At 36.6% G+C, this 14,179-nt stretch overlaps 1 protein-coding gene across 11 annotated transcripts in view; it reads left to right on the top strand.

Moving 5' to 3' along the window:
- Positions 1 to 14,179, top strand: part of SDCCAG8 (SHH signaling and ciliogenesis regulator SDCCAG8) — a 263,302-nt gene that overhangs the window by 76,085 nt on the left and 173,038 nt on the right. For all 11 annotated transcript variants that reach the window (XM_082470278.1, XM_082470276.1, XM_082470274.1 and 8 more), the window contains one exon: positions 6,972 to 7,124. In XM_082470278.1, coding sequence (XP_082326404.1) covers positions 6,972 to 7,124 — 153 coding nt within the window. The remainder of the gene's footprint in view (positions 1 to 6,971; positions 7,125 to 14,179) is intronic.

Raw genomic sequence — 14,179 nt, 5'->3', positions numbered from 1 at the left:
ACTTTACTGAGATCACAACCAACTGACAAGAGCCTCATGAACACTTTCTCATCCTTTGAATGTGTCTTCTCATTTTTTTCTTGCTTATCTGGTCCTCTTACTTCCCAAGATGAATCTCTCTAAGTTCTTGATATCTCCTACTTCTAGGGTTTCAGGGACATTGAGACATTTGTTATCACATCTTTCTTGTATCTTCCATCCTTCCTTCTCCATTGTTTTTACCTTTGTAGCTTTCCATTCACTTCTGAACACATTGCAGTCAGGCTTTTAACAAATTGTAGTCTGATTTCATGCTACTGAATTGGTCACATTATGGTCACCAGTCACTTCCTGATTACTAAACCCAGTGACTTCATCTCAGTCCTCATTTGACCCAACTCCAGGAAGACATTAACTGTACTAGCATAACATATCATCATTTCCCCTTGATTAATCTGATGTTTCACTCTGTGGGTCCTCTTTGCATTGCTCTTGTCTACTCTTCCACTTGTCTTTTAACTTGTTTTCCACAAGCCTAGAATGCATACATTCCTCAGTCAGTTCCTAGCTATCCAGCCATGTTGCCCTAATTTCCAGGACTTTGTGTCTCCCCCTCACTTGACCACCCCCACATTGTGCCTTTAGCTCTAAGAACTCCTCTGTGCCCCAGACCTACATTTCTTGCTGCTACTAGACCTCTTTACATGGATGATATGCCATTAGCATCTGAAACTCTACACCACCAAATTGTAAATTCTCTCCTCCTTACTCTCCATCACTCCTTTTCCTTCTACAGTTTTCTCTATTATCTTTTTTCAGATAATGGTATTATCATCTTACCAACAGCCCTGGCTTGGAACCTTTAAAATATCTTGGGTCCTCCCCATTCCTCACTCTCAACATCCAATCAGTTATCAAACTCTCACCATCTCTTCAAAAACCCCTACTAAGTTATGCCCGCAGCTTCCATTCCTATACTCCTGCTCTGGTTCAAGTCTTCACATATTCTTATGCGGCCTATTGCAATAGCCTTCTAATTGGTCTCCCTCAGGTCTCTTTCAATTCCAGTATATCTTTCACATTGCTGCCAAAATTTTCCTAAACTGTAAATCTTCCTGTTCAGGCAGCTCTCTTCTTGCAGTAGAATTAAAGACAAATCCTTAGCATGACCTTCCAGATCTTTCACAATATGGTCCCACTCTAACTTTTCTAGCCTTATCTTTCACTACAAGTTTTCGTATAACCTGTGCTGTTTCTATAACGTGACCTACAATTGACTATTTCCATGAATTTGCTCATGCTGTATTTTTCTGCACTGTATCCATCTGTGAAGTATCTATTTATTCTATGAGGGGCAACTCAGATGGCAGTCTTCCCAGAAGTTTTCCCCAGCACCTTCTTGTTTGAATTAATCTCTTCCTTCTCTGTATTCCTAGTGAGCTGTGTATAATTTTTGTGGCTGTTTACATAGCCCTCTCCACCAAAAGACCTTAAAAACCAAGTCTGTGACATCTATCATTGTATTCTTCACATGGCCATTTACATATTAATTGTACAATAAATGTTGTTGAACTGAAGTAAAGTTAATTATTAGCTTTAAATATTAGTATGAATTTTTGTAATTGGTGCTTTTAAAATCTTAATGGTTAAGAACTAGAAAGGCTATTGTGTATTGTAAATCTGTTTTTCACTGAGTTAGTAATAATTCAAGGATTGATTTCTAAGCAGTTTACAAACTGCGGTGCAAGTCTGGTAGTTTTTATCTCTAAGGTATGTTAAAACATATTAGGGGAGAAAGTATTTGCAAACGAAGCAACTGACAAAGGATTAATCTCTGAAATATACAAGCAGCTCATGCAGCTCAATATCAAAAAAACAACCCAATCCAAAAATGGGCAGAAGACCTAAATAGACATTTCTCCAAAAAGATTTACAGATTGTCAACAAACACATGAAAAGATGCTCGACATCACTAATTATTAGAGAAATGCAAATCAAAACCAAAATGAGGTATCATCTCACACTGGTCAGAATGTCCATCATCAAAAAATCTACAAACAATAAATGCTGGAGAGGGTGTGGAGAAAAGAGAACCCTCCTGCACTGTTGGTGGGAATGTAAATTGATACAGCCACTATGGAGAACAGTATAGAGGTTCCTTAAAAAACTAAAAATACAACTACCATATGACCCAGCAATCCCACTACTGGGCACATACCCTGAGAAAACCATAATTCAAAAAGAGTCATGTACCACAATGTTCATTGCAGCACTATTTACGATAGTCAGGGCGTGGAAGCAACCTAAATGTCCATTGACAGATGAATGGATAAAGAAGATGTGGCACATACATACAGTGGAATATTACTCAGCCATAAAAAGAAACGAAATTGAGTTATTTGTAGTGAGGTGGATGGACCTACAGTCTGTCATAAAGAGTGAAGTAAGTCAGAAAGAGAAAAACAAATACCATATGCTAACGTGTATATATGGAATCTAGAAGGATGGTACTGATGAACCTAGTAGCAGGACAGGAATAAAGACGCAGACGTAGAGAATGGACTTGAGGACGCCAGCGAGGAAGGGGAAGCTGGGACAAAGTGAAAGAGTAGCAGTGACATATATACACTACCAGATGTAAAATGGATAGCTAGTGGGAAGCTGCTGCATAGCACAAGGAGATCAGCTCGGTGCTTTGTGACGACCTAGACGGGTGGGAGAGGAAGGGTGGGAGGGGGGCTCAAGAGGGAGGGTATATGGGGATATATGTATACATATAGCTGATTCACTTTGTTGTACAGCAGAAACTAACACAACATTGTAGCAATTATACTCCAATAAGGATGTAAAAAAAAAAAGTATTAGGAATTTTGCTTTCTGAGATTAAAAAGTGAAACAGCATACATATTTTAATTTTAAAACCAACTACTTTATTACTGAGTTACGAAATGGTTACTTTCTTCTTATAGTTCCTTAACATTTGTTGCCATCTAGTGTTCTATTTTGCACATTGCATGCTAAATAAGTAGAAGCAATTACATTACGTTACATTAATATTGTATTATATCATGTCATATCATATTCAGTCCTCCCTCTTTATCCATGGGAGATTGGTTCCAGGACAGAAGTCTGTGACTGGTTGAAACCTTGGATGCAGAAACTGTGAATACAGAACCTGCAGATAAGGAGGACAGACTATATATACTTTTACAGTGGCAATGAAAGCACCTGAGAATTTTATCAGAAAATAAATCTATAACATGAGAAAATTATAATGCCATGCATGGATTCAGTTGTGTAACTTCTTTGGATCAAATCCCTATTCTGTCACTTTCTAGGTCTGTGCTCTTGGGCAAGTTACTTAATGTCTCAAAGCCTCAGTTTCTTATCAACAGAGTGATAAAAGCCACTTAAAATTCAGTGAGAGAGTTAAATAAATTAATCCATGTAAGCCATTTAGGAAAGTATATGGCACACAGTAAGTGATCAATAAATGTTTTTGTTTTTCTTTGAAATTTGCAAGTCATTACAACTGGGAATAATTTTAAAAGGGAGAAAAAATTAACCTGGGAATAAATAAAGGTAGAAAAGTAGAGGTTTTTGCAGTGATGTTTTGGTAAAGCTACAAGATAAAAAGGTTAACTAGGCCTTAGACCTGCCTACCTCTATTGGAAGGGAAATTGTTGGCTTTGGCATGATGTTCCCATGAGCATATCTATAATGAGATAATCCTCTAAAGAAATATTTTTTAAAAAATACCAATCCAGAAGGTTGAATAAATGTCCCCCCAAACTTTTTTTTTCCTTTTTAAGTATTCAAATTATTGTTTTCCTTAGACTACAGCGGAATCAGAAAGGCAAGAATTAGAAACCCGAAGTAAAAGGAAAATCAGAAAAGCCTTGAGCATTTGATTGCAAGCACAAATGTAGAATATAATGTTTCTTAATATGTACACTATCTCCCACAAGACAAAAACAAATTATAAATATATTGAAAATGGGAGATAGGGATAGACTGACTGATAGGTTCCTAGTAAGGACGAGTTTATAAATTAATAATCACTAGTGTGCATTATTTTTAAAGTAAATGCCTAAAACATGTTGAAAATCATTTTTATTTTGTGGGCTATATTTCATAAAAATGAAAGCATTTTCATAAATTTTTAAGTTTATGTTCATAAGTGTGGACTGTATTATTCCTCATAATTCTTTAATCCTATAATCATGAATTCTTTAATCACAAGGATATCTAGGAACCTAACCCTAGCACTTGGGAAGGACTTTTATATTTCCTAAAGAGTTTCCCTATTTTAAGAATTGAGTTGACTAGGTACAAATTTATTTTGGAAAATGTTTTGACTCCATTAAGATAGTAGTGCATACTTTTTGGTTTAATAAAACTAGGACTGGGAATATCAAGTCCAATAAATTATGTTTTGAAAAATGTGTTACTGTGGCCAGCAAAGAATGACCACAAATAAATTTCCCAGAAGAGAAAAGGCCCTTTGAAGATTGAGTCTACTGGAGGGTGAGGGTTGTGTAAATCCCCAACTCCCGAAGACCTACAGCCATTTCCACCAAGAAAGGGATTGTGCTCAGGGAAAGGAAGGAACCACGACCTTGGGAACTACTAGGAGAAATGGCAGCCGCAGATCCCAAATTAACTTGGTCACCTGTGAAGATCTATCAGTTAATTGGGTTGGCCAAACATCTTACGGAAAAACCCAAACGAACTTTTTGGTCAATAGTCTTTGACGATTCGGTTATATGCCTTTACTGAATGATTATATGGAGTATAATCAGGGAGTACTGAGTCATCTGGGATTCTGAAAACTAGGAGAGTGAGTCTTAGAATTAAAAGAAAAGGCTTTAATGGAAAAAATGTATAAATATTTATTTAGTAAACCCAAATCTTGTATATGAGGACCATTGTAAGATTAAATGACTTTTCTAATTCCAAATGTTACTTAATATTTTCTTCATTGTGACCAGACATATATATTAAAATCAAAACAAATAAAAGCAAAAGCTATTTTATATGGAATCATTGGCTACAAACCGAGAGTGATCAATATCCAGTTTTTAACCTAATATTTTTATTCAGTGTTTCATTACTGCTTTCATACTCACCATCACCTCTCAGTGGTGGCTACTCCTCATAGAAGGCCATCCACAAAACCAAGGCTCCAGCAACGGTTTTGTTTAAGTGATTTACAACTTCTCACTTGTGCTTTTTGTTTATATCATCTTAGCATTAGGCCTCTTACCTGTCAGGATCATGTACTGTTCCCTGTTCTTGAATTGATTGAATTCTTTGAATTGACTCTTTACTTGCTCTTCATGTTAGCCTGATCTTCAGCAGTTCCTTCCACTGTTCCTGTACCTAATAAGGTTGATTCCTGAGTTTTTATTCAATGAAAAACCTTCTGATTAAATATATTAGTTTATACTCCATAATAATTTTAGCCCTTCATGATATTCATATATCAGTGAACATTATGAACATTTTTATTAGGTTCATAAAAAATATTTTACACAAGAGCAATTGTGTTCTGAAGCGCAAAAATCTCTAATTCATAGTATTTCAAGCTCCAAGGGTTTAAATTATAGAAAAATTATGCTTTTCCATTTCTTTTAAAATCTAATGTAAAATTTTATTTTCCAGACATTTTCAACTAGAATTGGACTTGGGAGTAACTCCCTAGGAGAATCTTTTTTCAGGCATTTTATTTGCTTATCAGTTAATCTGGGACAGTTGCATTTTATCCTCATTTTTTTATGCCTAGGAGTATAGAACATTTCCAGAAGACTTTGAAAGAAATTAGGATTTAATGCTCTCACGATAAAAAGAAGAAAATTCACATATCCTAGATATTTATTGTCTATATTTATTATAGCTTTCACCAGAGGGAAGCATAGCAATGCCTAGAGCTTACAGTGCTTTACTGAGACTGCTTCCATCTCCATTAACAACAACTGTGACTATCAAATTATAATTACATAGTATATAAGTCATATGACACTTGAGTTTCTTTCTCTCAATTCGGGGGAACACGTAGAGGTTGAGTGAGGAGGATATTATGAGGAGCCACTGGGATGAGACTAAGACACCATAGTATGACTCAGATTTTCTATGTCAAGCACCTTAATTTTATTTTTTTCTTGAGATTTTGAATTTAGTTTATTATTGTGTGTTATGCATAACGATATTGTAAATATAGCCAAAAGGAAGTTAGAGAGAATTTTACTTCTGGAAATTCAGAGTGGGAAATTTAAACTAAAGGACAATTATCGACTTTTAAATTGCCAGAAATGAAATATAACACTTCTCATTTTACAAAACTAGGTAGTAAATGCTGTTTTGAGCCTTTCCTTATCTAAACTTGATTATTACCTAATTTTTACTTTAGTTATGTGTGTAAGGAGAGTGAACCAAATCTTATCTTACTTATATTTAAGGAAACTCAGTTATTATATAATGTTAAACAATAAATGCCTGTATGTAATGATAAATACATCTCATCTTAAAATTTTGATCTGTTTATCATTTAGAGTACAAATAATTTTTAACCATGTCCAGATGAAAACTCAGTTAAATTAGATACTTATATATTTCTTGTAGTATAAACATGATATATAATTGAAAATACTAGAACACTTGGTTTTTCTGATCCCCTTTTATAAAATTCAGACTCCTCTGTGGCCCTTATCAAGGTTTGTTACCTGAATTTTCTTAGTTGATTAGTTAATATAGCCTTAATTGTGCAAACTGAAATACGTGAATAAATACAACATTTGAATACATGTAAAATTTGAATACATGTAACATATGAATCAGTAAGTGGTGTCGACAAACAAATATAAAAATATTCTTTACTTTAACTTTACAGAGAGTTGTAACTATTTTAAATAAAATCAAAGCTTAATTGTCTCATTTCCCCCTTATTTCTTCTAAATTCTAAGGTCCCATTTCACTCTGTCTTATTCTGGCAGGCTTTAATCCAGTGCGAACAGTTGAAGAATGAACTGGAGAGGCAGACAGAGCGGCTTGAGAAAGAACTCGCATCTCAGCAAGAAAAAAGAGCCTTTGAGAAAGAGATGATGAAAAGAGAAATAGCAAAAGAAAGAGAGGACATGGGCTCAAAGGTATTTAAAGGGTTCAATTTGTTATCGACATTGCAGAAGAAATGTGGTGATGTAATTGATGAGTCTACAGGCTGCAATTCTTGAATGATGTTTATTTAAAAAATTTTTTTAATATCTTTATTGGAATATAATTGCTTTACAATGTTGTGTTAGTTTCTGTTGTACAACAAAGTGAATCAGCTATAAGTATACATATATCCCCATATCACCTCCCTCTTGAGCCTCCCTCGAATGATCTTACATGTTTAAACCATTTAAGTAGTCAAGTTGCTTATAACTTAGAGTTCATAAAAATTTTCTATTCTTCAATGTGTTTCTCAATAAAAGTTATATTCTCTGACCTTTCCAAAGAAAATAATCAATTAGATTTCATGATAGGAAAATGTGAAATTTACTCTAATCCTGCCATTCTGTTTGATTCCCTTTCTGTTTGTCAGAGGAGAGCAGGTGCTCTGCAGATATCCACATTCTACTTCAAGCTTGGTTAAATCAAGGAGAGATGACTCCCCCATTTCATCCCCCACTCCTAAATTAGACTTTAAGAAGGTAAAACACTTGTAAGAAACCAAGTAACCAAAAAAAAAAGTGAAGATATACTCTGTACAAAATAGGTTCTAACAAATTACATGATGAATAATGACTATAACCAGATGAATACATGGAAGGGAGAAATTAGAGGCAAAAGGAACAGATAACATGAGATGGGCAGTGTTTGAAAAACAGTAACAAACTAGAATACAGAGTTTAGTGGAACCTAGCTTTAAAGTTGCTACAGTTAAGTAAAATTGAGCAAGATGTGGTCCCTGAAGTAACCCAAACAATGGTTACATGTTCTGTTTTTTCAAAGCAGGCTCACAGTTTATACCCTACATGCTGTCTTAAACATGTGGTAATTAACTCATTCAGCAAATATCTACTGAGTATCTGCCGTGTGCAAGGCAGTGTGTAAGCCTAAGGCTATATAAAGAGAAAAATCACAAATTCTGCCCAGTGAGTTTTAAGTCTTACCTTACCTGAGCCAAGGTAAACTCTCTTGTTTTCTTATCTTTTTAAAAAAATTGTGCCTGTCAAAACCTACTTATAGGTCAATCTAATTATCTACATTCTCTGACCTGGATTGGTGATCTCAGCTAGTGAAGAAAAATCCTATAATCTTGCAGATGACACCACCATACACTTATGGTTCAATGTCCACCATTCTGTTGGTGCTTTCTAGCAGTCCTCCTATGCATTCCTCTCTCTCCCGTTCATTCAGGATTCAACAGATATTAATTGGAGGTCCTGGGAATGTGGTAGTCACAGGACCAATGCAGTTACCTCATGAAGTTTATAGACTTGTGGGAGAGGTAGACATTAAACACATACTTCCACAAATGAGTTTTTACCACTATGGTAAAGGCATGAAGGTACGGTATAGAGTACCATGAGAATGTGTAACAGGCAACTATAACTTAGTCTGGGCAGTCATGGAAGACTTTCCTAAGAAAGAGGTTTTGCAAATGAGGCTCAAAAGAGTTGAGTAGGAGTGGTCAGGTGAAGAATTGAGGGGAAGAGTTTCAGACCCAGGAAAACAACACTCCCAAGGCTCTGAAGCTAGAAAGCATCATACTTTCTAGGAATTTAGAGAGGGCTCAGGTGACTGGAGCATAGGAAGTAAGGGCCAGAGTAGTGGAAGATGAGTTTGGAGAAGTATGCAAGGACCAAATCATGAATGGTCTTAAAATGCATGTGAAAGGTTTTAAATGTTATCCAAAAGTGAAGGGAAACCATTGAATGGCAGTAAATTGGGCAGTGTCATGATCCCATTTATATCTGAGAAAAATTATCTGTCAATAGATTTGAAGGAGGACCAGAATAAACCCCTGGAGATCAGGTGGGAGGTAATTATAATAGTCTAGGTGGGAAGTGTTGGTATCTAAGACACATTTTTCAAGGACTATTTCAAATCACTTTTATTCCCCTCAAATTCTCTACCCTACCAACTCTCCCCTCATTCTCGGCAGAGAGCCTTACTTACCTAGCAAAGAAAGTTGACAGCCATTACATGGTAATCACCTTATTTATCTCCCCCCCACCTCTGCCTAAAGTAAAATTTTACCTGTACTGCAACCACGTCAGAATGGGAGTGACTTAATCCTAATCCGTTCCTCTTGCTCTGAATCCCATCCTCTTCCACCACCTCAGGGACCTATTTCCATTAGTTCCCCACTCTCTTCTGAATCTTCAACCTTTGTCCTTCACTATAGCCTTTTCCTTATCACCAGGAAAATAGTCTCAAATTTCTCTCACCTGTTGAAAGAAACAATCTTTCTTCTAATCCAGTCATTCTCAATCTTGGCTACACAGAAGTTCCAAAACTCTCATTGCCCAATCTGCATCCCAAACGAATTATGGGGGAATATCTGAGGGTAGGATCTAAGGGTCAGTATTTTAAAAAATTGTCCAGGTGATTCCAATGTGCGGCCAAGGCTGGAAGCCACCTTAGTAATTCCATATCCCTCCTTACTCTTCCCCTTAATAGTCAAGTTTCTTGAAAGATTTGTCCATACATGTTGTCTTCATTTTCTTACCGCTCATTCACTCTTCAGCCCATTACATTTCAGCTTCTGTGCCCATAGCCAATGAAATTACCATTGCTGTGTTCACTGGAGACCTCCTTGTGCTATTTTTAGTGAATATTTTTTCGTTCCTATTCTCCTTAAAAGGTTCTGTTTCTTTGATTTCTCTGAATCATATTCTTGATTTGGGAGAATGATGATGTGTGCCTTTTAGGTTACTCTGAGTTTAAGGTGCCTTTGAGATAATGAAGGAGACACATCCAGAAAGCACCTTGATAGGAGGTTCTAGAGTTTAGCAGAGAGCTTTAGATTTAGATGTCTTTAGCACTACTGTGGCTTTAATTTCATATATATGGTATTGATTCCTAAATCTTTAGCTCTCTAGTGAGCTCCCAAACCAGCTTCACTTCCCATCTTCCCTCTCATAGTAGAACTACTATTCATTCATCCATTTGCCCAACTCAGAAATCTTGCTGTCATCCTTGTTTCCTCCTTCTCCCTCACCCTGTACATCAAGTCACCAAGTTATAGAGTTTCAGGCCCCTACTGATTTTACATTGCCCTGTCTCTCCATCCCACTGCTCTCCATATCTTATCCTTGGGTGATTCCTGCAGCCCCAAGTGGTAGAAGCCCCTTGCTTCTGGTCTCACCTCCTTATCTGTTCTCTTACCCAAAGATCCAAGGATGATCTTTCTAAAATGAACACGTCAATATGTCAGTCTCTTGCTTTAAAATCCTTTCTTGTCTCTCTATAACCCCTTGGATAAAATTTAGGATCTTTTACTATAGCATAAAGATTGTACATTTTTTCCCTCTCTCTCGTTCTCCAGTCTCATCTCCCTTCTCTTTTCTTCCTTGTATTACCACCATACTGATCTACTTGCACTTCCTCAAATGTGCAAACATGCCAGTCTGCCATACTATTTTTTCATTTCAGGATTTTTCAGGGCTTTGCCCCTCCCTTCCCATCCCCACACCCCCCACCTCACCCCCACTGCCTAGAGGAATCTTCCTCTGGCCTCTCTGACTGATCCTTCAGAGTTCTCGATACCACCTCTTCTCACAGTCTCCCAATGATAAATTTTTGGGAGCCCCTCCTATGGGCTTCTATAACTCAATTTATTGCAAAGTCTTATTGAATTATCTCCCCTAATTTACTATGATTCCCTTGCATATATGGTTTGTTAACATCCTTATTGCCTTATTGCCACATTCCTCCCACATAAAATGTGTTCAGTATATATTTATTGAATGAATACAAGGGGAATACAAATGGAAGGAAGAAGGCCCCATGCCATTGGAAAGGCATGACTAAAATACTGAGAGTTCAGAGGATCAGAACAGATTTCTGTCTGCAAGAGATCACGGAACACTTGGTGGAGAAGGTGGCATTTTAACTGAGCTTCAAAAAAACAGACAGGATTTAGAAATGCAGAGTGTGGGGGAGATGTACCAACATGAGTAAGGTATGGAGGGAGGTAAAGTTGCAAACTGAGCTTTGAGAGAGAGAATGAATGGCATCAAGAGCAAAGATCAGCTACCGTTCATGCCTAGGAGACTTTTTTCCTGGGTTGTTTAGTGGAAACTTTTGCCTTGCTGAGTAGTTCTACTATGTAAAAATATGTTGATGAGAATTCCTGATAAGAAGAAATAAAGGAAGTCTGAACTGTGCCAGGGAATATTCCAGGTGCTTTTATGTATAACTTTCTTAAACTGATAATTATTTCATGAATGAAAGTGGCAACAGAAATACAATGCATTTCTTTTTTTTTTAATTTATTTATTCATTTATTTATTTTTGGCCGCATTGGGTCTTCATTGCTGCATGCGGGCTTTCTCTAGTTGTGGTGAGCGGGGGCTACTCTTTGTTACGGTGTGCGGGCTTCTCATTGCAGTGCCTTCTCTCGTTGCGGAGCACAGGCTCTAGGCGCGTGGGCTTCAGTAGTTGTGGCACGTGGGCTCAGTAGTTGTGGCTCGCGGGCTCTAGAGTGCCGGCTCAGTAGTTATGCCTCATGGGCTTAGTTGCTCTGTGGCATGTGGTATATTCCCCCACCAGGGATCGGACCCATGTCCCCTGCACTGGCAGGCGGATTCTTAACCACTGTGCCACCAGGGAAGTGCTACAATGCATTTCTGAGTCTGAGTCCTTTTTTTCTTTTTGCCTCCATTAAGCCTTATTTGACATTTAATCTGAAGATCCTGCCCTAAATAAAGATGTATGAATAAAGAGCTGAAAGTGATCCTAGCACTGAAGCAAGTACTCTCACAGAAAATGGCAGAAAGAAGCTCTGAAGTAAAAGGATTTAGTGTTGAATCCAATTTGACCTTTATGTGACCTTGAACAATTCATTTAACCTCTCCAAATTTCAGAGTAGTAGATCCTTGGTTGATCTACTCAAGGAATTGATAGGATTAAATGAGATAATGTTTTGAAAGTACCTAATATAATACCTGGCTTAGGTTAGACCCTTTAACAATTTTAGCTTGTGGCTATTATTCTTACTCTAGTGAAAGAGAGAATTAGCTCTATTGCGTAGATTTCTTGGACCTTTGTGTTAGTAAAAGCAGACAAATTTTAATATAAAGTCCAGCTTTACTTTTTATTTATTAGCTTGAATGAACTTGGGAACATTACTTAAGTTTTCATTTTTTCAACTGAAAGTTAATCCAATACATTCCTTTCCAAAGGGAATTAAAAGAGAAAATTATCACACTGCCTAGCACAGGAAGTTAATTTAATAGGGAGTCTGAACAATTAATCATAACGTTGTAAGTTCTCATGCTTAGTGCTGGAGCAGACATCCCTGCTTTCCTAGTGGTAGGAATGCTCGTGAGACTTGTAGATTTTCTTTCCTTCTTTTTATTATTTTTCTTCTTTCCTTTCTTCTTACTGCTTAAAAATTTCATTTGTGTGGGAAGCTCTAGGAGAGCAGATGCCTTCTACCTAGACAGATTTTGAATCATTCCCCCATGAACAGTACTTGCTGTGAGTTTGCCTGTTGGCATCAGTAATGGTCTTTGGTTGCACTAAACCACTAAGTTTGTTCGTTCAATCAGTCCTTCAATCATCTATTTATTGAATGCCCCCTGTGGTTTGTGAATTTTCTCAGTTGGTTCCCTTGATAAGCCCATTGCTAGAATCTTTAATTCTTGTACCTTTTTAATGAGGAATGCCACTTTATACCACGTTCAGTACACTAGGGACTGCTTTAGTGTAGAGATTTCTATCAAGCTCTCCCATCCTGGGTGTCCTTGTCTCTCGCTTGCCCCTGTCAAAGTTTAAAGGACTTATCTGATGTCAACACCCTGGACATCCAGCAGTGTTGCAGCTGTCTTGTTACTTCTGCCCCTGCAACAGATGTGGATGGAGAAGCTCCTGCAGTGTAATGTTGACTTCCAGATGGTGGGCATGGGGAAAAAGAAGGTGTGACAACAGGAGGGGAGGCCTTGAGAAGTGGGTGACAGAAGGGAGCAGACAGGTAGTGGGCAGAGGAATGAAGTGATGGGTGGCAGAGGGAAGGAATCATATGGAAGGTGTATGATTTGTTACATGCTATAGAAACTGACTCAGAATTTACCATTAGCAAAATAAATGTCTGCCCCTTTACTTCAAAAAAACCACATAATATTAATATGTTTACCATAGATCCACATAAATAAGTAATATATGGTTTTTAGTAGCTGATAATTAAAGTTTGTTATGGTTGTATGGTTCCAGAAAAGCTATAATTACGTATTCACAATATGCTTACTCATGAACTTGAATTTTTAAATTAAGAAAATTCAATTAATATTTTTGATTTGTTACATTTAACTTCTTTTGACCTTAATTTTTTTTTCAGATTGTAATCTGCATAAGGATAGTTTGTAGCTTGGTATTAGTAAAAGTAATTTTATGTGCAAATTAGATTTGTAGCCAATCTCTTGATGAAAGAAGGACATGTAAACAGCCATAAGTTAAATGTACAATTCTCCACAATCCCCAGGAATGTTAATTAATACATCTACCGTCTAAATTAGAAAATAGCTACTAGGGCTCATTATTTTCATGTTGTTAATTTTAATTAGTTGACAAAGGTAATCTTGATTTTTATTACAAAATTTTAGTTATTGATTTCAGTTGTAAAACTGAATTCACACCCATGTTAGTGTACAATGATAGATTTCAAATATTATTTCAAATTTGTTATCAGTTTTTATTTTAGCTGATTAAAAACTGATAGCTATCCCATATATTTTGATCTGGGGCAAGGTAGCATTTCTTCATCACTTTAAAACTGCTAATACAAATGAGAAATTAATAGCTTAGAAAAGTTTGACCTACTGGAGCAGAGTAAAATGTAATTGCAAACCAAAAACTATAAAGGTTAAGTCTAAGGTCTAGAAAACATTTCTGACCCTGGGAAGAAAAACTAAGAACCTGATATCCATAGAGTCCCTCAGAAAAACCATTTATTCTAATGATTCATTCATTCATCAAACATTAAACATATACC

Source organism: Balaenoptera physalus (genome assembly GCF_965194825.1).
Source record: "Balaenoptera physalus genome assembly, chromosome: 1".
NCBI classification, from domain to species: domain Eukaryota; kingdom Metazoa; phylum Chordata; class Mammalia; order Artiodactyla; family Balaenopteridae; genus Balaenoptera; species Balaenoptera physalus.
Note: the sequence above shows the minus strand (reverse complement) of the source record. Positions and strands in the feature narration are given on the sequence as shown.